Source organism: Lygodium microphyllum, chromosome 24 (genome assembly GCF_053477565.2).
Source record: "Lygodium microphyllum isolate KBCC chromosome 24, Lygodium_microphyllum_v1.1.10, whole genome shotgun sequence".
Lineage (NCBI taxonomy): Eukaryota > Viridiplantae > Streptophyta > Polypodiopsida > Schizaeales > Lygodiaceae > Lygodium > Lygodium microphyllum.
The window spans coordinates 130,734,129-130,761,100 of record NC_141158.1 but is presented as its reverse complement, the minus strand read 5'-3'; the positions used below and the strand labels follow the sequence as shown (position 1 = coordinate 130,761,100).

At 39.3% G+C, this 26,972-nt stretch overlaps 2 protein-coding genes across 2 annotated transcripts; both read right to left on the bottom strand.

The window, feature by feature from the left end:
* Positions 1-3,747: 3,747 nt before the first annotated feature.
* LOC148015647 (uncharacterized) lies at positions 3,748-4,582 on the bottom strand. Its single transcript, XM_087666087.1, has 5 exons — positions 4,560-4,582; positions 4,389-4,451; positions 4,240-4,302; positions 3,886-4,154; positions 3,748-3,785 (listed from the first exon to the last, which is right to left on the bottom strand). Exons 1-5 carry the CDS (start codon positions 4,578-4,580, stop codon positions 3,770-3,772), a joined length of 432 nt encoding a protein of 143 aa, XP_087522213.1. The 5' UTR covers positions 4,581-4,582; the 3' UTR covers positions 3,748-3,769.
* A 103-nt stretch (positions 4,583-4,685) lies between these two features.
* On the bottom strand, positions 4,686-6,225 carry LOC148015646 (uncharacterized). The gene is made up of 6 exons (XM_087665227.1): positions 6,123-6,225; positions 5,866-5,958; positions 5,354-5,446; positions 5,147-5,265; positions 4,733-4,810; positions 4,686-4,691 (listed from the first exon to the last, which is right to left on the bottom strand). Exons 1-6 carry the CDS (start codon positions 6,223-6,225, stop codon positions 4,686-4,688), a joined length of 492 nt encoding a protein of 163 aa, XP_087521353.1.
* Positions 6,226-26,972: the final 20,747 nt, after the last annotated feature.

Sequence of the window (26,972 nt, the reverse complement as noted above, 5' to 3'; positions counted from 1 at the left end):
TTCGATCCCCATGTGCTACTCTTGGTATTAGAGTTGCAGAGGAGGTATAATAAGTCTCCCTCATATACATACTTGAGAATCTTTGGATGTGAGATATTCTACCATATTCCCAAAGACAAGCATAGCAAGCTAGATCTAAAGTCTATCAAATACATCTTTCTTGGATATGGTAAGGGAGGTGAGATGGACTATTATCTTTGGGATATGCAAGCCCAAACATTTATCCATAGCCATGATGTTGTGTTTCATGAGGATAAGATGCATAAGAAACTTGAGCAAGTCATTGAGGTATGTAGGGTGATCTTTCATGAGAAATCTCCTATTATAGCCAACCCCTGCTTATTGATTGTAACGTGTCCCCCTATCTACTTGTAGGACATGTCTTAGCAGCCCATCGGGAAGAGAGTCTAGAAAGTGCCACCCCGCACTCCCATGGAATGTCACGGGTTTACGATCTAGGTCTTCCTGAGTTTGCCATGAAGTAGAAGCATTCCGGCCGTTCCCACTTAGGACCGACCTGAATCAGGATTTTCCTAATGGTCAAGTTCCTAGAAAGTAACTAGTGTCGATCCCTAGACGAACTACTTGTGCAAAAACGTTAGGGTCGAAGTGGATTTATAGTGCACTTGGAGAATGGGAAACAAGAGGGATGCAAAGCTCGATCTCTCTACCCGTAAGGCATAGTCCCATTCTGTTCCCCTAAAACATCATAAACCGGGACTCTAGCTTCCTAGAATCTAGGTCATCGTTACCTTGCTGTCAATTCCGTTGAGAAAAGTTCCCGGTCAACCGGGACCACCCTTCCGTAGGACGGACCCATGGTCACATCCATCGCACTTTCCTCAGGTTGCTTTAGTTATCTAATTACCTACCACATTTAGTTTGACAAGCAAAAACAACTTCCTTAATTAGCTAATTAATCATCGATTCCTTCACGTAACTTAAGCACTGACATAGAAAAACAATGTCAAGCAAGTTCCTTTTCAACAATTGATCTTATTTATCAGTCTTTGGAATACATCATATAATCCAGCCCGAAGGCTATTCCATAATCTGCCCGAAGGCGATTCCATAATCTGCCCGAAGGCATTTCCAGCAATCCTCAGGGATCATTATTCCAAGTTTTCGCCCTAGACTAGTATACGGGCCTCGAGATCCAATCTCGAGTCAGGTCGGCCTCTTGTGCAAGACCCGGAGGCAAGGGATTTACGGCCAGAGCCCCCTTTGGCACCCAAGCGTCCTCCTGCTCCAAGTAGCACCCACAGAGAGACCTCTTGCAGCGTGTTCGGTCCACGTACCCGACGCGGCTAACAACCCCCTTGGATAGGGTCAGGCAGACAGTCGGGGGTAACTAATGCTGTCTCTCCCTCCAGGATTTTAACCTGAAGCATTAGTTATTTTCCAGCATTAGTTCATTGAGCAAAGAAGTACAAACAGTGCTCTTAGGTATACAATCACAATCATTCCAGTGGTCGTTTGTACGGCCAACTGCTAAGGTATAATTCCTTCTCTCCGAATACATCTAGTATTCGATCCGGGATCAATTTCGACTTGGCGAGATCCCAAGGGTTTCGTAAGTTGAGTTGCTTGTTTACCCTCTTTCCTTGGGTTAGGGTTTATACCCTGTTAAGCCAAATTAACAAATACCTTAGGTTTCCTTACATTAAGGTCAATAAATCGTGGACAACCTCGTTGTCCTCACTTGATTGGTCAATTGCTTGCTAGGCAATTCATAATTTCCCTAACTTGGCAAATCAGCCCAAGGAGGGGTGATGTAGCAGGATGACTACACATCCTCTAGAAAATTAGACTTGCACTTAGAACTCGCCAAGCTTGTTCTAAGGAGTGGCAATTCTATTTTGTGATTTAGACACAAAACCATGCGACGTTGCAACTTGTTGCACAAGACGAGTGTCGCGCCTAACTTGTGGGATTATTTCTCCCATCACATGGTATTCTCGGGTCAAGAATACTTTGGTCAAGATGTAGGGTTAGGAGTCCTCTTGACCCAACCCAACCCTAACCCTACTAGGCCGATGATGCTTTGGCCCTAGGGTTCCTACATCCATATGGAGGTCTAGTATTTGGTTTATTGATCCTTAGGGTGAGAACCCTAGATCGTTCTTGCATAGGCATTCAGCTAACCCTAACATTTTGTGAATGTGGGTAGGACCTTTGAGGTCGGAAATATTAAGTCGGTTTCCTGAATGCGATACTAGGCAGAATTTTATCGCGGCTTAGCTCTACCTAGCGTATTGAGGTGATCATCATTTGAGTTACACCATTACAAGCAATTTACCTAACTGTCTTGCGACAAGAGGTGATATTTCCTTGGAGATGCAAATGCTTTTTCTCAAGATGTAAATAATTGCAAGATATAACATTCTATGCAAATATGTGATTCATAGACTTTTTCCTTCTATGCAGCTATACAATGATCGTTACTTTTCCCTGCCTAAACTGTAATGATTGACAATTCAGAGCTAACTCGTATAAACCCTATGTTGATTTACATCAAGAACTATGCTTATAAACCCTTCATTTCATGCATGGAATTCAAGCTTTAATATGAAAATGCATCCTTTCCTAAATACAAACTTCGATTAAAGAGCTGCATGCATGAGCGAATGCCATGAGAACATTTATGATCTAACCCGTCCTTTAGCACTTAACCGACCTAAAATGTAACCATCCTCGCATGCAATTTGCAAGTTCATAATTCCTTTCCATGCATTTCGACGATTTGGACATCATTCCATGGGCGTCTAAGATTATCCTCTATATGAACCACGACCATGAATTTACTTCATAAGTGCATCATGCGACATAAGCTCTATCCTTCTTAGCACAATATCATCTTCCAAGTTATGCATTATATGTTCAAAAAGATTGCAGCTTGACCATGGAAGTGCAAACAATTTCAAATGCACGACATGCAGCTAAATCTTATAAATCGGGCAAGGAAATAAATTTCGCAATGTATTTTAACTTGACTACGTGAATTAAAGACATGCTTGAATGCATTCTTTTCATGCGAGACTATTATCGGAACCTGGGCATTAGGACTTGGGGCGTTGTCCACACGTGTGCTCAGGTTGGAAGCTCCTGCGTGTGCACCTCGCGTCTTCTGCTTAGGAGCCATTGACGCAATAATTTTGTTCAACAACTCTCCTTTGGGTCACTTCGTGTATCGAATACTCTTTGTCCAAGATCTTCCTTTTTGAGATTCATGTATGTACTCTTTAAAGAAAAGTACATATCATGAATTGTAGGCACACCAAGATACTTCAAAAGTATGGTTTCCATGTTCTCTTTTGTCATATTAACCTGCATTGAATAACAAAAAGAGAATAAGTAACTTATTATACTATGTATAGATAATTAAATGACACAAATTATAATATGAAAAGCCATAAATTTAACTACATGACTATTATATATATATATATCAACTATAAAGCTACCCTTTAAGCATCATTTGAAATGTTAATCTCAAAGCTACAAATTGAACTACATGACTACAATTATATATATCTAATTAAAATATAAATTAACAATAAAGTTACCCTTTGAGTATCATTTGAAATGTTAATCTCAATGCCTTGGTTTGGGAGATCTTTAAATTCCTAATTCAAATAAAATAAAAAAATCAGATTATGCTTTTCATGTATGACATAAACAAAAATATAAACATTTACATCTAGCACATTTTGTTCTTTTTTGTTGATATTGGTACCTCGTTTCATCCTCCTTTGTTGCAAAAGATCCTTCATCTTCTCACTTGGCTAGTTAACACGTAAAATAAATAGTTATGTAATAAATCATACCTTTAGTTATTCACTAAACTATGATGCTATTGTTCTCTCACAAACATATATCAAATACCTTCCTCTTTCTTTGACTTTTTCGAGATATTTCATTAATGTCATCATCTGGATTAGCCTACATTCAAAACTAAAATTAGTAATCACATTAAAAACATTTATATAGAAAAAAAAATTACATACCTTATCATTTCTTGAACTATGGATACTTTGTTCCATAGTTTCTTGACGTTTAGTTGAGTACATTATTTTGTCTAAACTATGTGACAATAACTTTGAAAAGCTGGCACAATTTTCCATATCAAGTGTCTCATCTTCATTTTCAACATCCTACATTTTAAGCATGTAAAGGATAAGATACTGTTAAGAACATAAATCATATAGTCAATCTTAAATTTAATATAAAGCAAAGAACCTCATCGGATGTATAACATTGAAATTCTTCAAAGCTCTTTTCTTCCTCCACAAACATATTCATCTATGGGAAATGAAAGTTAATGTATAAGTATCTGTATAAGAGACATTCTCAAAGAAAGTTATTAGATATGAGCTTAAAAGCATTACCTGCAATGATAAATATGTTTGCTTGTATTGTTGTCCTTCAAAGGAGCTACTTTCTTCAAGAGGCTACATCAACAAAATAAGATCATGTGTATACATCAAATGTCTCCAAAATATATGGAATCAAGTACAAAAATGATAAACATATAAGATTATAAGATACATTTTCCAAACCTTGTTCATTTGAAATATCATCCATGCTAAGAATGCATACATCAAGTTGAATAGAATCAATAGTAGCAACATATGGTTCACTCTGGCATCAATAGACACCCCTAAATGAGTATGGGAGAAAAAGAATCAATCCTACACTTATGATATCAAACTTATAAATCATATCATCTTACCATTGATGATGTTATGTCATTTGATACATTTTGAAGCTTATCTATATCATCCACTCCAAGAGATGCGGATAATTCTCTCTATATGTCATAAGATTAATAGTTCAATAACTAAGAATCTACACCTCAAATATTAGGAAAGCCAATAAAAAAAAGTAACAATCAACTTACCTTCTTTAAAAGATCTTTTTTCTTCAAATACTTTCTTTCATCTTGCTTTGTACCCTTCCACTAGTCATATATGTCATTCTCTCTCCATATGTACTCACATCCAGTAAACTTCAATGGTAAAATCTCATGGTGATTCTCTGATATGACTTTCATGATATACTCTTTATCCGCATTTTTATAACATAGATCATTTGGGTTTAAGGATTCAAACCACCTATGTGCTCGATGATAATTTTCGAGCATGACAGTGTGTTGACTTTTAAAGTATTCAGTCAAGAGCTTTTTTCCATAAAGTCTACCCTCTTCTCTAAATTTCAACATGGGTGGCCGATAGATATCATCATATGATGGTATGCGTATCACTCCTATTGATACTCAAGTGATCAAATATCATTAGTTAGTATAACCATTTCAAAAAATGACTCATTATCAACATAAGAAAGTTGGTAATACCTGATTCTTGGCTTGAAGAAGTGTTAAGGCAAGCAATCTCAATGTCTTCCTTTCTTGCATTGTCTCTTCTGTCATCTTTAGTAACTTGTTTACCTATATATACATAGAGTTAACCAAAGCTCACGATAATACAAGGTTATGAAAATTTTCAATAACACAAAAGAAAATAATTAGATATTTTGTATCAATTTGGGTCACCAAATTTGTACAAGTTTTTGATCCTTAAAGTTGGTACTTGCATCTTGACTTGAAGAAACATTATCGCAAGTAATCTCCTGATCTCCCTTTCTTACATTACCTCTTTTCCCACCTTTTGTTGTTCTTTTATCTATGTTTATATATATACACACAATTACTCAAAGTTTAAAAATATGAATAACTATGAACATTTTAAATTAGGCAAAGAGACTAATTAAAGCTAGTTAATCTCAAAATGAATCACCTAATAAAGCAAGATGTAATATATGTACAAATTTTAATTTTCAAAGTTTAGTAGAAATAAAGACATATACCTGTATCATGATTTGAAGAGACATTAGGGCCAATGACCTCCTTAGCTTTCATTGTTCCATTATCTCTTGTACCATCATTTGTGATTTTGTTACCTTTATGTACACATAATAAACCAAAGTTTAGAAACATAAGAGACTTATATTTTTTAAAAAGAAGTGCTATATCAAACTAAATCACTTAATTTCTTAGCACTTGGATTAGATCACATGAATTAGTAATAAAATTAGGTATAAATTTAGTTATTAGAGTTAGTTACCTTTCACTTCTTCCACAACTGAATCCACAAGCCCAAATAGTTTGAGAACCTCACTCATCATTTTTTTCAAAAGAGCCATCATCTCTAGATTAGAAGTCAACATGGCAAACCTACATAGGCATGGTAATAATAAGAAAGTGTTTGCAATGCATGTTTGAAAATGTAAATTACATTAAGCAATACAAAACAAAAGACTTTAATAAACATACCGTCATAACATTGTTGCCTCATGCTCATGCGAACGCCATATGGTAGGTACAATCTTTTTTTATTGTCAATTGCAATTGCTTTTGTTTTGAGTACTTGCCATTGCTTTTTCGTGGATACACATAGCCACCAATCCTTCCAATCTTGATCCTCTATTCTCACTTTCCAAAGTTTAGATCTGCCTCGAACAACCCAAAATGGGAGAAAAATAGCCCATGGAAGATACACTTTCATGCAACCAAAAACTGATCCAAACTTGGCATTTATCAATCAGGGAGGGTGGGACTAGGTCTAAATATAAGGTGATTGTTTTCCACTCCCTGTGTCCTTCAAGGAAGGAGGCGACTCATAAGCACATGAGTGGAATTTGTGCCTATAAGTAACACGGGAGGGTGGTACAATGTGCTAAGGGAGATTTCCCACATGACCAGTAGAGTATGATGCACTTGCGGATATGGGGAGGTGCATAATGCACAACTACCATTCCCAACAACAAAGCACCATTCCCAACAATAAAGGATTACCTTGTGGAACATCTATGATCAGAGAATGTTCTTCAAATCCATATTAGTACTGAATTGGGTCTCTTAGATGACTTACAATTAGTCCCTACATAATTAAAGAAGCAATACACATAATTAGACTCACACAAAAAATGGATTGCACAAACCATCAAGTCAACTTCAAACTAGTTAGAAGTGAAAGGAACTTACATAGCACATAATGCAAAGTATACGTATCCAAAAGCAAAATCTTGACCAACTTCTTCGAGCTTTTCCAAAGAAGCGTTTTGCAGCTCATCCGGGGAGATTCTAATCCCGTGATTTCTATAGATTCATCAAAAGCCTTGTCTTCTACGATGCTATCTTCTGCATCAAGCTTGAGTCATTCTATCATGCTCTGCTGTAATTCAACATAATCAAGTTATAGAGAACAAAAAGTAAATAAAAGGACATATTACCTCCACCCATCTTGATTCAAAAGAACAAAACTTAAATCTTATTTCCAAAATGGTCTCTACAACCTTGGCCTGTGCCCAATGAGGCAACCGGGACACAATGAACTTGAATGCAGGAGTTGTATTACTTAGAAGCTGAGGTTCAATAGTGACAACAATACCAGAAGCATCCAATTCGTGTGTCTGAAACTTGTCACATCTCATGGGGATTGAAAAAGTATTGTTTAGTTGTCCTTTTGATTCAGTAAGTAGTATGGAAGGATTGGATGTTTGCAATTCAGATTGTAAACTGCAGCATTTCTGCATCATCTTGGTCAGAAGATTAGGAAGCCTCCAAACAAACACGCAACTGTCTCCACTAACCTATTTGAAAACAATAAATTAGCAGCACCAAGTGAAAAAACTGTAGTAAAGAAGCCAAGGTCAGCATATATACAATTCTAAATGCCACCTTAAACTTACCAATATTAGCTGCTTGCAATCAGGCATGAAAGCTATCAAGTTATCCATTGCAAGTTTCTTCTACATTGCAATCAAGTTGTCCATTGCAAGTTTCTTCTACATTTATTGTTTTTATTATGTCCTCAGAAGTACCATGATCTTTCTCACTCAAAACGGTATCCTCTAACTCTTCAAAAGCATGTCCATCAATTTCCTTATCCCCATGCTCCAAAATACCTGGAGTAAAATTTTGAGCTCTTCAACTCCAGGTTTTGTTCCATATACATTGCTGTGGAGTTCCTTCAAAGCATCAAATGTCTCTTGGTCAAGACCAAATTGCAAACCTTCTGCCTTCCTTTCATCCAACTTCATCTGCCAAAAACTCAATTTGTCAGGAGACCTTTTTTTTTTTTTCTAGTCATCAACCTTTGAGTATACCCGTAAGAGCCTCTGCCATTTATCCCTGCATTGCTGTGCATTCCTTCCAATTCCATTATTCTGACAAAATGCTTCTATTTCCTCCCACTGCTCCTTGGATTTTCCACTACTATTGAACCCTGGTGCCTCAGACTCCAACTGCTTCTTCTTTGCAGCAATCAAAACTGAGACTTCATGTGGTTGCTAGTGCTGCCTATTTGTTGCCTTCTTTTTTGATTGTTCCACATCCTGTATAGAAGCTTGTGTGGCAATGCTTCTGGAGTATAAGGTCCACAGCTTGTGTTTTAGTGATTCAAGCCATGGAAGAGACCTATGCATCAGCAGCATGCCTAGGCGGCGATTCCTTCTTGTGAGCAGCAGGATGTGACACTGGAGGAAGGCCAACTCTCAGAGCGTTCTGATTTGCAAGAACCCCATTCTGGGCTGCATTGTGAGCCGACAGAAGTTGGGATGCGATCTGCAGCTGCAAGCGAGCGGCGGCCTCATCGGAGAAGAAGGGACATGGAACGTCCCAGCCAAGGCGCGGTCGTTTCTTGGGGCGGGTCTCGTCCGGGAAGGGACCGGACACAAGGTTGAGATCAACCATTCGCAGCGATCAAAATCAGTAGAGAAGAGCAAGAGCCCGGGGGTAGGGTTTCAGGGATGGACAGGAGCTTATGGCAGAGAAAATAGCGGCCATGGGAGCTGTAATAAGAAAGGGTGGAGGCAGGATCGCGATGGAATATGCAGGGAGTCGTGGAAGAAACAAGGCTTGCTTGTAGGAGGCTTCCTGACAGAAAGACAGACACGTGACAAAACGGCATCCTCCCGCCCCTTCCTCACTCTCTTTGCCACACATCTGTCTAACGTCTATTGTCCAGCGGTATTCCTTGATGCCACTCCACTAGTAATGTTTCACGCGTTACCTCGCTTCCTTGTGGGCAAACAGGAATTAGCAGTGATAAGGTTTCACGGAACGCGAGAGAGAAAGAAACGGAGACAGAACCAGATAGACGTAAGGCGCTTGGGGAAGCCGTTCTGAGGCAGAGGCAAAGGGAGGCCTGAAAAGCCGTTCCCTGCAAGGTACCAAAAGCTCACATACATGTCAATAATGGCAATTCCAATGATGACATATTGATCTAGTCCAATTTTGACAACTTGACTGTATCGTTGTACCCCATTCTCCTTTCTGAATGCTCCCACATGCCTTTAAAATGGATGAGAATAGGTAATTGTCAGGCATTATACCCTACTGAAGCATTCTCACGTACAGTTTAGGAGCAATGATATGTTTACTAGCTGCCATGTACCCTGAAATCATTGCAGTCCCTGACAACAGATTTCAATTTTTCAGTTGATTAAATAACAATTGTGCCTCTGCTAGAAGGACACGCTTTGCATACATGTCAACAAGTGCATAGGTGCGCCCTTGCACAGACCAACTCCTCGGCTGCTTGCGAGTAGGTTCCTCCTCATCTTTTGCTAAATGAACTCACACATAAGCCTAAATTCAAGTCCTTAACCCTGTTCCCAATCTGTTTCATGCCATAGCAATCAACACTAAGTCGATGTTTTACCATCCTACACAATTAGTGCCCATCTATTCAACCCTGAAATGCACAATCCTTATAGCAATCAGTGCCCTTTCTTTGCTACTCCCTTGCTACCAAATGACCATATGCATTATCAAATCGATTCCTATGGGGATGGCTCCAAAAAATAAGTAATTTATGTCAATGCTTTGTGAGAAATGCTAGAAATTGCATCAATCTCTACTCTACTATGTATTAATGCTAAATTATCATAAAAAATGAAGTTCTCAATGTGGTCAAAGGGTGCCTCGTGATCAAGGGTAAGAGACATAGGAAAGGTAAAGTGAGTTGAAATAAGGTGCATGATTGTGCAACTACGTGACTATGTGATTGAGTATATGCATGTGGAAGAGTGTGCTTGAATTTTTGCCTAATTAAACATGTGGCCAAAGTGCTCCAAGTAGTTAGGACGATGTGCTTCAAGTGATCGAGTTCTCCAATGTGGCTAAATAATCATGTGGCCTATCTACATAGTAGTTGAGTGGACTAAGGTGCTTAAGTGGTTGGGTGAAAAAGGCAATGTGTGGTCCGCATGATGAAGAGGGAAAAGACAATGTGGTTCAAGGGTACTAACCAATGTGGTGAATGCTCATGCATAGCCATGGTTGATGCAAATATATACCCATACAATATTGATAGCTTGTAGATATGTTGCAAGATGAGACTCATGTAGGTACTTATGATATAGGGGAGATGCCATGTACACCTCAACCTATAGCCAAGTGAGAAAAATGCTACTCGATGCAATGGGAACAACACTCCACTCGTCAATAAGCTAGTTACTTGTGCACAAGTGAGAGATCAACTTCTTCAACTAATCTTGCTAATTCTCAGTCCCTTAAGATAATCTATGAAGTATGTGGTGTAATATATACTCAATATATACTAGGCTTATACTACATTAAAGGTTAGTGTTAGGGCTAGGCTTGTAGTAAGGTAGAGCTTAAGCTTAGGCTTAGGTTTAGATTGGATTAGTTATATAGGCAAGGTATATGCATAGGCTCCTCATACATACAAATTGATAGAGGCTATAGAGTGGCTAGACATAGGTATGTCTAACATAAATACACAAGGGGTAGGCATAGGGTACACGTATGGCAAGTTAGGAAAATACTAGGCATACTATAAGCCAATCCTATGTGTATACATAGGCTAAGCATATTCTAGGAAGAGTTTAGACATAGGGTAAGCATATGCTAGGAGCCAACGCCTAACACAACCCTATCCTATTCTATGGTTACCTTGTGCCTAGAAAATGCTAGACATAAGTTGTATTCTTATGCATAGCATATAATGTTCCTACTTTATATTATCGAGCCAATGCCTAACCTACCATGTGCTTATCCTATGCCTAATGTATAAGCTAGGCTATATATAAGCTATGGATAGGCTAGACTAAGCATAGGCTACACAAACTAGTGAGTATAGCTATAAGTGTGGAATCGAAATCTTAGCTCATAAGTGAGTAATATACAAATGTAAATTTCAAATAAACTAATATTTATTTACTAGTTTTACCTAGCAAAATCGTGAGTCTATGTTAACTTGAAAGACTATCCATAATTTCCTAGCTAAATGATAGTACTTGCTAGTTATGACTAGTGAAAAAAATAATTTCCTAGTTATGTTGATATTGTTACTAGATATACAATAACTTACTAGATAAGGCTTCAACTTTCTAGATACTATCTAGAAAAAGGGATTTACTAGTTAGAAGAGGTTCGTGATGACAAAATTATCTAGTTATAACTAGATAATTCTACATTCTTCCTATTTTGGTTGCTATTCTTCCTAGTTATAGTGTGAACTTTCTATATAGTAAGTGGTCTAGAGTTTGTTGTGCACCCCCCTTATCACCACGTGTCACCCCCCTCTCTCTCTCTCCCGGCACGAAGCACTGGGAGCTAGGCGTGGAGCGCCTAGCACGCACGCACACACACACACACACACACACACACACACACACACACACACACACACACACACACACACACACACACACACACACACACACACACACACACACACACACACACACACACACACACACACACACACACACACACACACACACACACACACACACACACACACACACACACACACACACACACACACACACACACACACACACACACACACACACACACACACACAGAAAGAATGTGTTTTCATAGCACTTCTTCACTCATGTATAAAATTAAACTCAAAATCACAAGGTAACCAAATCCATAAACATACATAGACACATCAAATTACCACATGCACAAAAATACATGTTAATGCATATCCACATCATCATTGATGCACAATCATGTTCACTAAGAACACAACGGAGATGCTACCGTATCCTGAGTGTCAGATTTTGGTGTAGTTGCTCGTGACGTATTGCATGGCTTGGTGTTGTGAGGGGGCCCCCACTACTCGATCCAGTCCACTTGACTCCTCACTTATGGCTCCGTGCACGGCTTGGTCAAGATGGAGGGAGAGCGAGAGATCCACGGGCCCGACTTCTTTTAGCTCGCTCTAGGTTTTCAAGCATTACACACATCCACCATCACGATCCATACATCTCAGTAGCCAGGCATCCGAAAGGGTCCCCACACAGAAGTGTTATTTTATAGTGGACCACATAACCACTCGCCCTTAGGCAGTTGCATTTCCTTTGGCACCTGCTCCGCCGTTCCAGCCATACCAACACAGTAGCTCGACTTTGGAGACACAACCTGGCTTTTCCCACTTATTTGTATCACTCGCTACCATCCACGAGCTCCAATTTCTTTGTCCTCGCCGGCACCTACGAGTTTCAGATGGTCTAAACACAAAGAGATCGTAACATGGCTTTGCCCGCTTCTTTACACGCTCGCCGGTCTCTATGAGCCCTCACTTGTTTATGGTCGTAGAGGCGTACAAGTCTCGGTCCAATTCATGAAGCACATTTGGCTTGGTTTCTTTTCATTCTCCCCAGGTCCACGAATGGTGACCCGATTTCTTTAGGCTCCCTCCAAGCTCAAGAGCTAACATTTTTACATTCTCTCATGTCAAGAATTTTGAGAGAACGTGGGGATTCCCTTTGGTGTCATTGAATTGAGGTGCATCACGCTTAAGCAAGAGGTAACTTGCATAAGTCTACATGAAAGCATACCAATTTTGTTTACGATTGACCTCTCCCATGCTATTATTGTTGCAAAGAGGACGATGATATATTACACGTATACATGCAAGAAATTTAGGTAGCCATCACTCAAAAATTTATTTCACCGTGCTATTGCTTTTGGGAGACTTTTGTGAATCAACAATACTTGGACACATTTGGAAAGCATATTTCTAGACAATAGGGATAATAGAGGCATCACATATATTTCTTCCTATTCCATCATTTATGCTACTATAGATTGGAATGAGGATTCTCTATATGGTTGGTATGATACTTCAAACACCTACTCCAGGGCTAGTCCATATCCCATTGTCATACACGAACAAAGATTTTGTTGTATTATATATCTGTACAACACATATTCCCAAATAAACCTAGGAAAAATGAAGTCTTAAGGGTAACAACTTTGTGCTCTCTCTCTCTCTCTCTCTCTCTCTCTCTCTCTCTCTCTCTCTCTCTCTCTCTCTATGGGGCTATAATGGAATAATGTACTAGGTGGTTTGATTTAACATACATAAGCAAAGATTTTGTTGTATTATATCTGTACAACACATATTCCAAAATAAACCTAGGAAAAATGAAGTCAAAGTAGCAAAATACCAAAAAACGCAACCTTTTTAGTTACTATTAGATTGTTTTTTACAGTATTGCAATGAAATGCCTTGTGTGTGTGTGTGTTTTTTTGTGTGTGTATGCATACCAATCTTGTAATGTATAACAACCTTCCGTGATGTGTTTTTGAAAGTATATTTCCTAAGATAGGAAAGGAAATGCTAATATAATAAAAATCAATTTTTTATTTTGTTATTAATTATCATTAAAAACATAAAATTGTTAATAAAAAATCGGATATATAAAGTACTTAATCCATTAAGAGACCTTAGGATAACTGAGATAGACCTGCATAGAGAAACGAGGTATGATCCTTATAAACGAAGTGAATACAAGGGTCTATCAATCCTTTTCCTAAGATATTAGAAATGTAAACACTTTAGGAAACACAATATACTTCCATAACTTACTTAGCAATCTCAAAGCAAGTTCACGTTAGAAAGACCCCAAAGTCTTGATTTAGCTTTTATAAACTAGGCCAAGACTTAGCCCCATTACATCAACACATAGAAAAAATAATAAATCAACCTATCACTCAAGGTTCACGATAGATTAATAGTCCAACCTTCAACAAGGGACTTAAACCGAAAGAGGTTTTTGATCAAAGACCTAAACGAAATAGGTAAATTGATTATAGCAAAGGAAAATTTGATAAGGGTTATTAGCTCGAGGTTTCAAAACCCCTAGAAACTTCCAAGGGGAAGAGAAACCAAGTTGGAAGGTTGAAAAGATTGCCTACTAGATTAAATCACACTTTTGATGACTATCATGTTTGTGTTTTCAATAGTGCTTACAAAAGTTTGCATGACGCACTCGGAAAGATATGTTGTATTGTACAGTTAGAAAATCCTAGTTGAATTTAATTCACAATAGAATGAAAGAAAAAGTCATGCTAGACCTCTCCCAAGGCTAATTGCGAAAGATTACACCAAGGGGGTTGGTTTTTAATGCCTCAAAAAGCTCGGACCGGCCCCAATGGCGAGAGGTTGCTCCATAGGGAATCATTGGGTAGAAGGAGGTAAGGGTGCCAAAGAGGCTCTAGCCAGTAAATCCCTTAAGCTTCTAGGAACCACCCAACCCATGTGTGACCCAGGATGGACTTCCTTAGAGCCTTGTTACTAGTTAAGGGTGGAATCTTAGTAAAAATAAGACTTTCAAATTGTTTTTTATAAGGGCAAAATGTGGAATTGTATAAGGCTCTTTGATTATAAATAAGAGCTATTTTTCAAACGATTGTTTTCTTTTGTTTGTGCATTATGACTTAAATTACGTAAACAAACCTTGTGCTCTAAAAGGTTAATTAATGAAGCTGGTTTTATATGTTCAAATGTAAGTGTGATAGGTAATTAGTTAACTAAATCTGATCAATTAAGATAAGTGAGAGGGGGAGATCCCTGATGAATCTATCCTAAGGCCGGGTGGACTCAATGAGTTGAGAGCTTCTCCATAATTTAATACATTAGTTAGAAGCAAAACGTTGACCAAGTAGAGATTAGCTAGAACCTTGACTTTGTGTCATTTTAGGGTACCAGAGTGAGACTATGCCCTATTGGCAGAGGGGCAGACCTGCCTATATTCCCCCTCATTTCTTCTCACTCTACTTGAACCAAGTGTGATATGAGTCAGCTTCGGTTTGAGTGATTCATGAGCACAAGTAGATGCTCAAATACAATTGACCCTAGCTTACTTTAGGAGCCCGGATTCAAATGGATTGCTATGGGTTATGGCCAGAAACTCCTATTGTTGTGAAGTGGACTTAAGCCTAAGCAACAGAACTCATGTTATTTTGAAGAGTATCAAATGGTACCACTTAGGAAAAACCTCTCAATGGACCACTAAATCGTGCTCCTATGGACTTATTAATAAGGCATATTACACTTTTTAGCCTTTAGTGGTTCAGTATTTGTGCTTGCTCTATTCAATCATTGAGATGATTCTGGCTAGCCTTCCTACCTTGACATAGAATATGAAGTGCCTTGATGGTTGCCCTCTTGTAGAATATCAATTATGAATTAGTGCACTCATGTCAATACCTCCAAGGGTTGTGGTGATTTCTTGTAGCCATGTCTCTCCTCTCTATTGATGATGCCTACAAAGACCTAGGTCGATACTTACACACATCTGTTAAGTACAGGATCTCTACCAAGCCTTTAATTTTTTTCCACACTCTCACTTCCGTGATATCAATCTACGTTTGTGTTATCCCTCACCAGGCCTCCTCTATATGCATGAGCCTAACTAAGTTTAAGAGATGCGGGCTACTCAAGATTTTCCAAGGTTGACACTCCTTATTAGCAAGTTATTACAAGTGTCTTTCACCTTGAGGATCACTTCCAAGCATGCCATGGTCCACCAACACAGACCAAAGAGAAATCTCAAGGGTGCCATTCATGTGACTCTAGGTTCCCAAGAGAGGTTTGGTGTAGTTGCTTGAGTTCTAGGAGGTATGCAATTAGCAAAATCGACTCCCCAGGTTATTATCATGCAGCCTAGGGAGATCCTTTTTGCACATATAATATCCTGCAACTTTTGCTTCAACTAACGAGACGAAATTTCTTTGTTTGAAGATGTGGATTTATCCATTGCCTCAAAGGGCCTTGAAGAAAGATCAATAACCATACTCCCTAAGTACATGGTCTTAGCGAACCTTGCAAGTGGATATATGTCATAAGAAATTGTGCTCCATGCCATCAATAAATAGTAATAGATTTGCGTGACCCCTCGTCTTGGTCAACTCAATTACTTGTCCTATACAATGTAATCATATCATTTTGCACATAATAGAGTTTGTGCGCTCCCTCTTTCATTGTCACCTTGCTTTCTTGTATCCCACGCTACCATTTGCGTGAGCATCTGTTGGCTTACTACAGCCAAATATTGACTCGAACAATATGTATGTATGTGAAGCCTCGATCAAACCAAGTTTCTGCACACTCATTCAAATCGCATCGGATGCTCGTGGCTCGAATGGTCTTATTGGTCGAAGCTTGCCGTTCGAATGGGCAAAGCAATCGAATGCTACCAGTTACTTTGCGTTCCTGATGACATTGCATGTGGTGAGGTGATTATGGCATGGTTTCCAGCACATTAGGATGGTTAAAAATTGATGATCGTTTGATATTGGCGAGGTGTTGGTCGAAAATTGATAACATTGGCTATTCCTTGATGCTGGTGATGTGTTGGTCAAAAATTGACGACATTGGCCACTCGTTCGATGCTGACAACCATCACAGCAGATTCGTCGATCAATCAAGTGACAATGACAGGGTTGGTGATCGATCCGATGATAGGCAGAGTCGAATAATCAGATGACAATGGTAACAATAGGCCTGGTGATTGATAATCAAATGAATTGCATTGTTCAACGGTGTGGTGATGGATCCCCGATGATGGATGCACCGCATGCCATTTTTTAATCGAAGCAAATGGGAAGGAGAGTATGCAATGACGTACTCAATTATAGGGCACGCAATGGTCTTGATACAATGAGCTGGGTCATGCAGCTGACGAACAGGGTGATGAGTGGCGGGTCAAAAGACAAAGGGCCGATGCCTGAGTCTCATGCTTTCTCTCCATGGGACGCTCTGTATTTCCCAAGCCCACTGTCGGTACTGGTGTTTTGGGTGCAAGGCGGCTTGTGATTCGATGCTATATTGTTAAATTCGCCCACCTGCAGGTGATCGATGCCGCCTTTTCCATGATGACATTCTCATCCGATCTTGCTGATCGTTTGATCTCAAGCAAGCGTTGATCGGCCCTTCCAAACTTTTGTAACTCCAAAGCATAATCAAGGCATTCGATTGGAGAGCAAAGGCGTTTTTATACAAGCGCAGGTCGTTCGATAGCAAGCACAAGCGTTGGATTACGATCATGACGAAGAGACAGGGCATTCGATGTGCTGAATTAAGCAAGATAAGCATCCGGTGGAAGCATGCATTGTTCAGTCCTTCCTGCAATTTGATCCGATCTCTTTGCCCAATTCTTGGCGGAAATTAGCAAGCGCGCCTCGATGTCCGATACTTGTAACTGCAGTCAGTGAGGAATTCCCTTGCTCAATTAGTGGGTCCTGTTCGATCCACAAAAGCCAAGTTCAATTCAATGTGATGATCGTTTCTTTATTCCGAGGCATTAGATCGGCCGATTCTTGGCATTCGATGCAGCTTGTCGGTGTTCGAGTCCGCGCTGCTGATCGATTCCTTAGCAGTATAAAAAGCAAGCATCCAATTCATACTCTCAACTGTCCTATTCAAATCCTCTAACCGACAAGCTTTGGACTCCACTTCCTATCGTTTGATTCAAACTCCTCCTGTCTCCCTCGCTCAAGCGTTAGCCTTTGTCTTGATTCTATTGCATGCGTAAATAGGCGATGCTTGTCCTTTCGATCCGATTCTTCTTTGTTTGATTCGATTTTCTTATTCAATGCTATTACTTAGTTAATCAGATTTTAGGGGGTGAAAAAGCAAAGGACTTGGCATTCGATTCTAGGCCATCTACACAAGACAAAATGTGGCGTGGGGCGTTCGAGAACCAAGATGTGGTGTTCGGTTCTCAAAATAGGTGGGGCTTTTAATTCAATTCTAGTAAAAGAAGGAAATGATGACATATATAGGTCATTTTGTTGCATTCCGTTCTATATAACTCCTTTGATTCGATTCAATGCTTGCAAGTAGTTGTCCAATTCCAAGTGGTTGCTCACAATAGGGGGTGATCACCCAAAATAGTCAATTACATGCTTTGAATAGAGCAAGGCAATTGCTTTTTGATTTGATCTTGAGGTGTGCAATTTGATTACCAAGGTATTCAGCTATTGTAGGGCATTCAATACGATTGCCAAGGTGCTCAACTTGATGAGCACGAGGCTTTTTGTCAAGCATGAGGCATTCAATAGGTGTTTTCTTCATGGCATCTTTCGCAACACATTTTTACTTGATTGCCAAGGTGTTCAAATCATCAAGCATAAGGATTCAATGCTAAGGCATTTGATTCAATGAGCTTTCAATTCTAGGTGTCGATTCTAAGAGCTAAGAGAAACAATAAATATGATCATTTATCACCCTCTACTAGCAAGGTAATCCTGTTCTCTTTGGGTAGTTAATTTGATTTTCTTTATTTGGCTCCATATACATTCATATAGTTTAATTTGGTTGAAAAATCTCATTATCTTGTTTCCAATGTCCTCTCTACTCTTGAGTTCTCTTAACCCTCCAATGAGTTGCAACTTGAATTGGGTGAGCTAGAGTTGCATTTTCGAGTGCCACCCACATGGCATTTTATCTAGAAAATTGATCTTGTCATAAGCCCCAAATTCTTCTATAATCTCCTCCCCAACACCATTGATATTGTCTCAACACTTGATTATACACTCGTTATTCATTAGGTAGAAACTAATCTTCTATAACAATCATCAATCAAAGCAATTTGAATCTCTGCTCTAGATGATTAGAAACTGTTTTATTTTCTGATGAACTTAAAAAAAAAGTCTACTCAAAAATCAAATCAGAATCTCAATTCAATTATCTCTTTTATCAATATCTCATTTAACCTACTCTAGCTATGCAACTTTCAGATTAAGTATGGTATGAAATCGGGAGGGCGACACCTCACCCTCCATCCCAATCTCTAGTGCTTATGCCTCCATTCTACTAAACATTGGGAATACAATTGTCCTGGAGTGATTGGTTTTGTCTTTGTCTCTCAGCAACGGAACCAAGATGTTGAGCTTCACACATGACAAGTGGGATGTGGATGGAACTCTTATTATTTCAAGAGATTCAATGCTCTCAAACTTAACCTATTGCCACATAGTCTGCTCATCATCTGATCCCATAACGGTCTACTCTTTTCTTACTATCCCAAGTAAGCAATAAATCTTACAGCATAGAGTTTGTAGTAGACTCACCTTCTTAACCTTGTGTGTCATAGTATGAATGCATTCAAAGACTTGATAGTGGCCTCACAATCCAAGCATAGCCCCCTTGATATGTTTTGTCACTTCATTTCTACCAACTCACTCCTCGAGTGCTCCAGCAGAAAGAGGAAACGCAAAGAAGAAGAATAGATATCCCAACCTCACCTCAACTCCACCTTTCACCCTTTAAACTATGGAAGAAGTAGGCAAAGAAGAGAAGAACATGAGACAACAAAGAAGCTTCACTCTCCAAGTCCCTCAATCATTCACTCTCCCTTCCTCTCAACGTGATGCATAAGAAGATAGGATAAAATCAAGAGAACAAAGCGCTCAAGTTTACACGATAAGAATTTGCTTATCCATTCACTTTTTAGTTTTCGTAAATGGGGTTTTGAGTTTGGTCTTCCACTTAAGTTAGGCACCTATCTCTCCTATTGGCTCTTGGCTGGTCTTTTTAAGTTTATACATTCATATTTAGAATATACCAATCATCATCATCACGAAAGTGAATGAAAACTAGTGCCTCCACTCTTATTGAGTTGTGAGTCCTTTTTCTCAACAAAAAATACTACAACTTACACAAGTACTACACTCAACTTTGAAAATAATATTATAATTGTTATCTAATTGTAAACTTTGATTGAAAATTATTGTATTCCACACCCTTTACTTGATTTGCACTTCTCTTTACTTTTGCCACCTTTGTCTACCTTTTGCCAATCTTCCTCTACCATTTTTTTGCCTTTCCATTTTACCATTAGCAATCCCCAACCATTAATACATCATCCCAAAATTACAACTTCGCTCATTAAAGTATCAAAGAAGCATAATTAACATTCACATGTTTGTTGTTCCAAACTGTGAATAGTAGGTTTGTCCAAAGATGTCAATCAATGGTTATTGCTTCCCAAAATGATGCCCAAAGATGGAGTCTAATGTGTCAAAAGAAGTCCCCCAATAGCTGGGCAAAGCATAGGAGAAGGTGACTGAAGCAAGTTCATGGGTGCTTTTGAATGATTCTTCTGGGTGTGTTTTGCTATCTTGACTTATCATTGTAGTTTTCTTTGTCTTAGTGAGCTCATCAATCTATGCTTTCACTGTATCCAATTGAGTCATTAACTTATGAATAATCATTGATTCACATGATGGTGACTCTTCTGAGACTTTCTATTTCCTTTTCTGTGACTCTTCTTTCTCTGCTAATATATGCACTACTTGTTGAGAGATTGATTGATCCATTTTATACAAGACCTTCTCAAGAAAAGCATTGATTGCCCTCTCATGTTCCTCTTGCCTCTGCTTTATTTTGACTTCTAGCCTTTTTCTACTTCTTCCTTGATCTCCTTTTTGGAGTGCTCACAATCATCCATTGTTCTTACATTTCCCCTTCATTTGATTCTCCTAATGAAGATGATGAGTCAACCTCGATCTCTTTTCTTTGTTTCTTCTTCCTTTTCTCTAGCTCATTGATAAGATTTGGGTTTTCTACTTCCTCCCTCTTTCCCTTCTCCTTTTCTTGGGTGCTATGCTCTCTTGTAGCCTAATGTGGTGGATAGTTGGGCTACAAACATGGACAATAATATCCTACAAGGGCATACCCATACTAACTATGATGATTCGTGTTAGTACACTATCATAGTTGATAATGCTATTATGCCTCTATGTGAGATTGAGTTTTTGATTTGGATCTTTCAAGAGGACTTCATTTGCCTCAGTTAAGGACTCAATTACACATTCTAGCAAGAGGGAATTTGAGTCTTGTTTAATAATATTTTATATTATGATATCTTTCAATAACCAATTGGAAACTTTGGTTGGGATGGTGGTGGATTTATTATAGGTGAAAAGGTGATGGAACACTAGTGTTAAAGATCCTAATCTATTATGCCTTTTAACATCACCCCTTCACTGTTTATGATGGTATTGTGCACCTTTGTGCAAATGTGGTGTTTTCTATATTCTAGTGTATCTGCTTGATTTAGCTTTTATGCCTAGAGTTTGTTCTATCAATTGTAGACTAAGGTCTCACCAAGGTTAAGGTTCATTGTCCTGTCCACATACATGTTACCTTGTTTTACAGCATAGGAGAATGAGAGTCAAGAATGCCATAAAGTGAGCATTGGAGTCCATGGCTCAGACATAGTCAACTAGGTCACACTTGCCTATCAACTTCCTCCTAGTTTGATATCAACCTTTCTAGATGTGTAAAGACTCAAAACCATATTAGTCTTACTACCCAAATGCTTACTTGCAAGTCAAAATCCACCCTTTGTTGTGTAGTGAACATCACTTTGTCTTCATTGACACTAATCATAAGAAACTAGGTTATAAGAGTGCTCAATGAGTGCATCCAAGTCAATATATTGAACCATAAGGACCCATAGGTATGACATGACATTGAAGAAACTGGCCATGTCAATTGTGTGGTGAAGGGACTTCCTTGAGCTACTATACTAAACACACACAATACATGCAAGAAGAAGTTCAAAGCTCACTCAAGAAGATAAGAAGAAAGATGGAGGCCAAAACATTTTCTTACTAGTCTTTCTTCCTTCTTGGTCACTTAATATGATGCACACAAAGTATAGAAATGATATAACATGAAGGAAAGAAATTTCCTAATTCAAACAATGCATAATTGATAATACTAATCAATTAGCACTATAATTATGACAAGCATAGATAGGCGTGACCAACCAAATATAATACATAGTAAGTCATTGGCCATGTGAGAATCAGAGTGATCAATAATATGATAAGTGTAGACATACAGACCTATCTAACCAAGTGGTCCATCATCAATGTCTGCACATATTGAGCTTGCCATGTCAACACTCCCTCTCAAGCTCAACTACATCTCTATAACTCCAAGGAAGCTTCAAAATCCTCGAAGCTTCTCTACACCCAATGCCTTTGTAAAAATGTTAGCTACCTAATCCTTTGTGTTAATACATACCAATTTAATCTCATTTGCAATTATGTCCTCTCTCACAAAATGGTAATGCACTTGGTGTGTTTTTTCCTACCATAGAACACTAGGTTTCTAGCCAACTGTGTGTTACTCATATTGTCACATTTAATGACCATTGGACCATCTCCTTGTATATTCAAATCACCTTATAATTTTTTAGCCATAGCAAATATTGCTATACTTAACCTTTGTACTTGATAGCCAACCATTGGTTGCTTTTTGTTGCTCTAAGTAATTGTTGCACTACTAAAAATAAACATGAATCTACTGGTAAATATTCTATATTAGACATGCTACCATCCCAATCTACGTTTGTATATCCAACCACATGTACATCTTTACTACTAATATAAAAAGTCCACAATACAAGGTGAACTTAAATTACCTTAATATGAGTCTAATTGCATCCAAATGAGGTTTCTTACACACCTACATAAATTGACTCACAAGTCTAATAACATAGCTTAATGTTGAGTGTTGAAATGACTTGTTTTTTGGCTGATTTTTGTTGTTTTTGAGAGTTGAATGGTTGATTTTATGAGATGATTGATTAGTTTGGAAGTGGTTTGAGAGTGTTTTGGATGATATTGATTGTGTTTTGGAAGTTTATGATGTTTATTAGTGGTTCTGTGATGTTCTGATAGGTTTTAATTGGTTCTGTATACCTTCTGTATAGCTTCTGTTTTGTTCTGATTGTCTTCTGTAAGGAGTGATGGGTTGATGTGATTGATGAAGATTGAGATATTGTGAAAGTTTATTGAATGGTTTTTGAGAGTTTGGAATGGTTTGAGTATGAGTTATGAGGTTTTGATGACCTTCTGTCACCTTCTGTAGGTCTTCTGTAGAGCTTCTGTCTCTGTTCTGTTCTGTACTGTAGCTGTTCTGGTACTGTTCTGTAGACTGTTTTGTATGCTTCTGTATGTGTTCTGTTGGATGAGAGTGTAGCTTGGGAAAGTTTTCTAGCCTTGGAAAGAGATGAATACAAGTGCAAAAGAGCTGAAAGAAGTAGCTGCTGAAGACTCAAGTGAAGACTGAAGTGAAGTGACAGTAGTGAGCTATGAAAGGACACTGTAGTGGCTCTGGTGACTCTTCATATCAAACATACCTCTTGGGAGGGGTATCCACGACCTAAGAGGGATTATTGAGAGTGATTATGAGAGATTGTAGTGAGGATATGATGTATTATTGATGGAGAGAGAGAGAGAGAGAGAGAGAGAGAGAGAGAGTTAGAGATAGCCAATTCTATTGAAACAGAGTGATTGTATATGAGAGATTGAGAGAGAAGACTATGAAGATATTGAAGATGTATACTATGTGATGTATTTCCATTCAAAGATGGTGTATTCCTTTGCTTTCTTTGTTCTATTGATGGATTTTGTGAAGATATTGAAGAATATGGTTGATTCTATCAAATCCGTGGGAGATCTACATGATGCTGCATGAAGATTTGTTGTGCCTGGTGTTCTTTTCTTCATTGTGATCATATAAAACCTAACAAACAAGCTTGTTGATGTAACAAGATAGATTTTCTTGCAAGAGAATTCCCTTTTCCTTGGTGTTCCTCTTGGGGCTCCATGTTTTTGGTGCGCAGCCGGGGAACCTTGCCATCAACAAGCACCAGAAGAGGCTGAAAATGAAGGAAATGGCATTGCCAAGAAGAGAGGAATTCAATGGATGTTTGTAAAGTTCCTTCTTCCACTGAGGAGTTGGAGTTTCTCATAATCAAAGCTACTTTCCACAAGAAGTTCATCCCACAATGGCGGAAACACATCACCATCATGATGCATGCTCTATGTGGTGGACAGTTTCCTCTTCCTGTTGAAGCAGCATAAACTTGCATCTTGGTGGCAAATTGTTTGGGAACAAACTGAAGAGCAAAAACAGAGAGAATGACCATCCATGGAAGATTTGGCATTCATTGAGAAGTTTCCAGACATTATCAAGTGGGAGATTGTGAAGAAGCTTTAGGAGTCTTGGTCTGTAGAGGTTCACAAGGACAAGAAGGAAAAGAGTTGGAATTTGTTCGTGGATGCTCAACAGCAAGATACGTGGGATGCTTGGTGCACTGATAATCTTCTATTTGTTCAATTAGCAACCCACTGGAAGTTGGTAGACAGAGTGTTTTTCACAACATACACTGTTGAAACCATCAGAAGCTGGCATTACTATGATGATGGCACCACCACAATGCTTAGACGTATGCATTTTGACACCTTTAGGACCGAATACCTTCCTCTGTGCAGTGGCATGAAAGCTGAATTCAGAGACGTGGAAAAGGAAGAAGTAGAAGAAATGTTGGCAAGAGAGTCCTCCAGAGACTGAAGCCTTCTGTTATCCCTCTGTGGAGCACTAACAACATAGTGGAGCCAACCCCCTAATGAATGACACAATAAAGAGGCAAGCGTTAGAACGAGTCCAGAGGTACGTGAGAAGAGAGAAATAAAAAATCAAGGCCGAGAATGAGCTCGTAGCAGAAGCCGCCTTTGACACCCTTGCGGAACTCTTTACAGAAGCCCCAATGGCACATCAAGCCCTTCCTCCTCCTGCTGGAGGTCCACTTCCAAGCCAGAACCGTCCTGGAAATATTGATGACAGGCCAGTGAATGTAGTCCCATTGCCACTTTTTAAGGGAGAGTACAATGAAGACCCCGATCTTCATGTAGCAGAATTTATGGTAGCATATGTGGCTAACAATGCCAAAACTCCTGAGCATTGGTTAGCAATATTCCCCGCCACTTTCAAGGGCGCGGCGTTTCAGTGGTATGAGAGACAAGCAGCAGGAACTTTTGGCACATGGGACGACGTGAAGTTGGCCTTCCTCACTAAATTCAGGCGTGAAGGTTTTGAAGAGCGGATGCGAGAGGAATTTATGAACCTAAGTCAGTCCTCTGGAGAAAGAGTAGAAGCTTATGTCTCACGAATGGAATCCATCCTGAAGAGATGGACTAACCATAATCTAGATGATGTCATTCAGAAGGGGGTGTTTCTCAGAGGATTACAACAAGAAGTCCGTAAGTTTGTGGAGCTGCAAAGACCAGCCACATTGCAAGCTGCAACATAAGGTGCAAGACTGTACGATGAAGTGGAAGCTAGATTGGCGATGAATTCAGGAAGAGGAGTCCTACCTCCTCTGATGCCATGAATGATGTACCCACCAAATGTAGTCCCAGGGACAGTCCCCTACCCCTACCAACAGATGCCCCCAGTATCACAGTACAGTGCACCAAATCCACAGTGGCCACAATCCATGCCTCAAATGATGGTTCAACCACAACAACAATGGTCCCAACCAATTTTCCCAATGCCAAATCAGCAACAGTGGAACCCTACCAACTGGAGCCAACAGCCAATAGTTCAAACAGGAGCTCTGAATCAGAATCAGAATAGATATCCCTCTGCACCAGCCCAACTTGTTTATGCAGTGATTACAGAGACTCCTCAAAACCCTCCTGCCAGTGCCTCAGGAGGAGAAAGCTTGAAGGATTACTTATCCAACTTAGTTGCCAACATCAAAAAGGAGTTGATGGATGTGATTATAGAGCAGCTACAGACGCTGAAAGTGAATACCGCTAGCATATCCAATGTTACAGGAGCAGGAAGAGACGTGATGCGGTCAAATACTTGGTGTGGTAAGTGTCATCAAGCAGGCCATTTAGCCACTGAATGTACACGAAAACCAACCATCCCTGGAGCCTTCTGTTCCTACTGTTTGCGAAAGAACCATACAGAGGACATTTGCTCTCTGAAGGAGATGCATGATAGGAGAAGGAAGGAAGAAGACGCAAGATTCAACTTGCTGGAATCCAAAATGACAACACAGGATATTGGACCCAAGCCTAGAGAGTTTGGTCCTAATTTCGGACCCAGAAGATTTCCATCCCAAAGTTATAGAGGAAGACAGTCTGGCGGTGGCCAGAGATCAGAAGTGGAGTGTTACAGATGTGGAGAAAAGGGACACATCTCACCAAATTGTCCAAATCCCAGAAGGTTAGTGGATTACAAGCCCTTATGCAGTCGATGCATAGGAGAAGGCCACACTGCAAAAGACTGCCCAAGCCCAGCCCCAGTGAAAAACAGTGCTACTGATAGTCCCGGCCAAGGCCCAAGAGCCTATCTCCAATTTAGTGGAATTGGAAGTTGCTGCCATCACGCGTGCAAAGAAGAAGGAACCACCTATCCAGAAAGAAAATAATCCTCCTGCCAGAACAGTGAAGTTCAATCTTCCACCAGAAGAACATCACATAATAGAGCCTGACAGTGTCGTACAGAGCACTACAGTGCCACAGAGAGTTACAAAGACAGTTCCAGAGACAGGACCAGAGGTCCAGGAGATATAAGAGGAGGAAGTGCCACAAGGGGCAGAAGAAGTTCCCATGATTCCTCTGTTGGAAGAAAGAGGGAAAATGAAAATGGGTGTTGCCCCATTCCCTAACCGATTAGAGAAGCCAGTGGATCCTATTAAGGAATACGATCTGGTTAGAGATCTAGATACCTTTAAACCAAACCTTACATTCCGACAGTTATTGATGTTGTCTCCCAGTTGCCAAAAACGGTTCAAAAGTATACTGACAAGAAGACGTGGCTTAA

Excerpts from the sequence above, each read along its gene's own strand:
- LOC148015647 (XM_087666087.1), bottom strand. The coding sequence starts at position 4,580 with ATGATATTTCAAATGAACAAG. Across the intron at positions 4,303-4,388 it reads AAACATATTTATCATTGCAG|ATGAATATGTTTGTGGAGGA; the intron begins GTAATGCTTTTA and ends CATTTCCCATAG. Across the intron at positions 4,155-4,239 it reads AATGTTATACATCCGATGAG|GATGTTGAAAATGAAGATGA; the intron begins GTTCTTTGCTTT and ends CTTAAAATGTAG.
- LOC148015646 (XM_087665227.1), bottom strand. The coding sequence starts at position 6,225 with ATGTTGACTTCTAATCTAGAGATGATGGCTCTTTTGAAAAAAATGATG. Across the intron at positions 5,266-5,353 it reads TTCTTCAAGCCAAGAATCAG|GAGTGATACGCATACCATCA; the intron begins GTATTACCAACT and ends GAGTATCAATAG. Across the intron at positions 4,811-5,146 it reads ACTTTAAAAGTCAACACACT|AGAGAATTATCCGCATCTCT; the intron begins GTCATGCTCGAA and ends TATGACATATAG.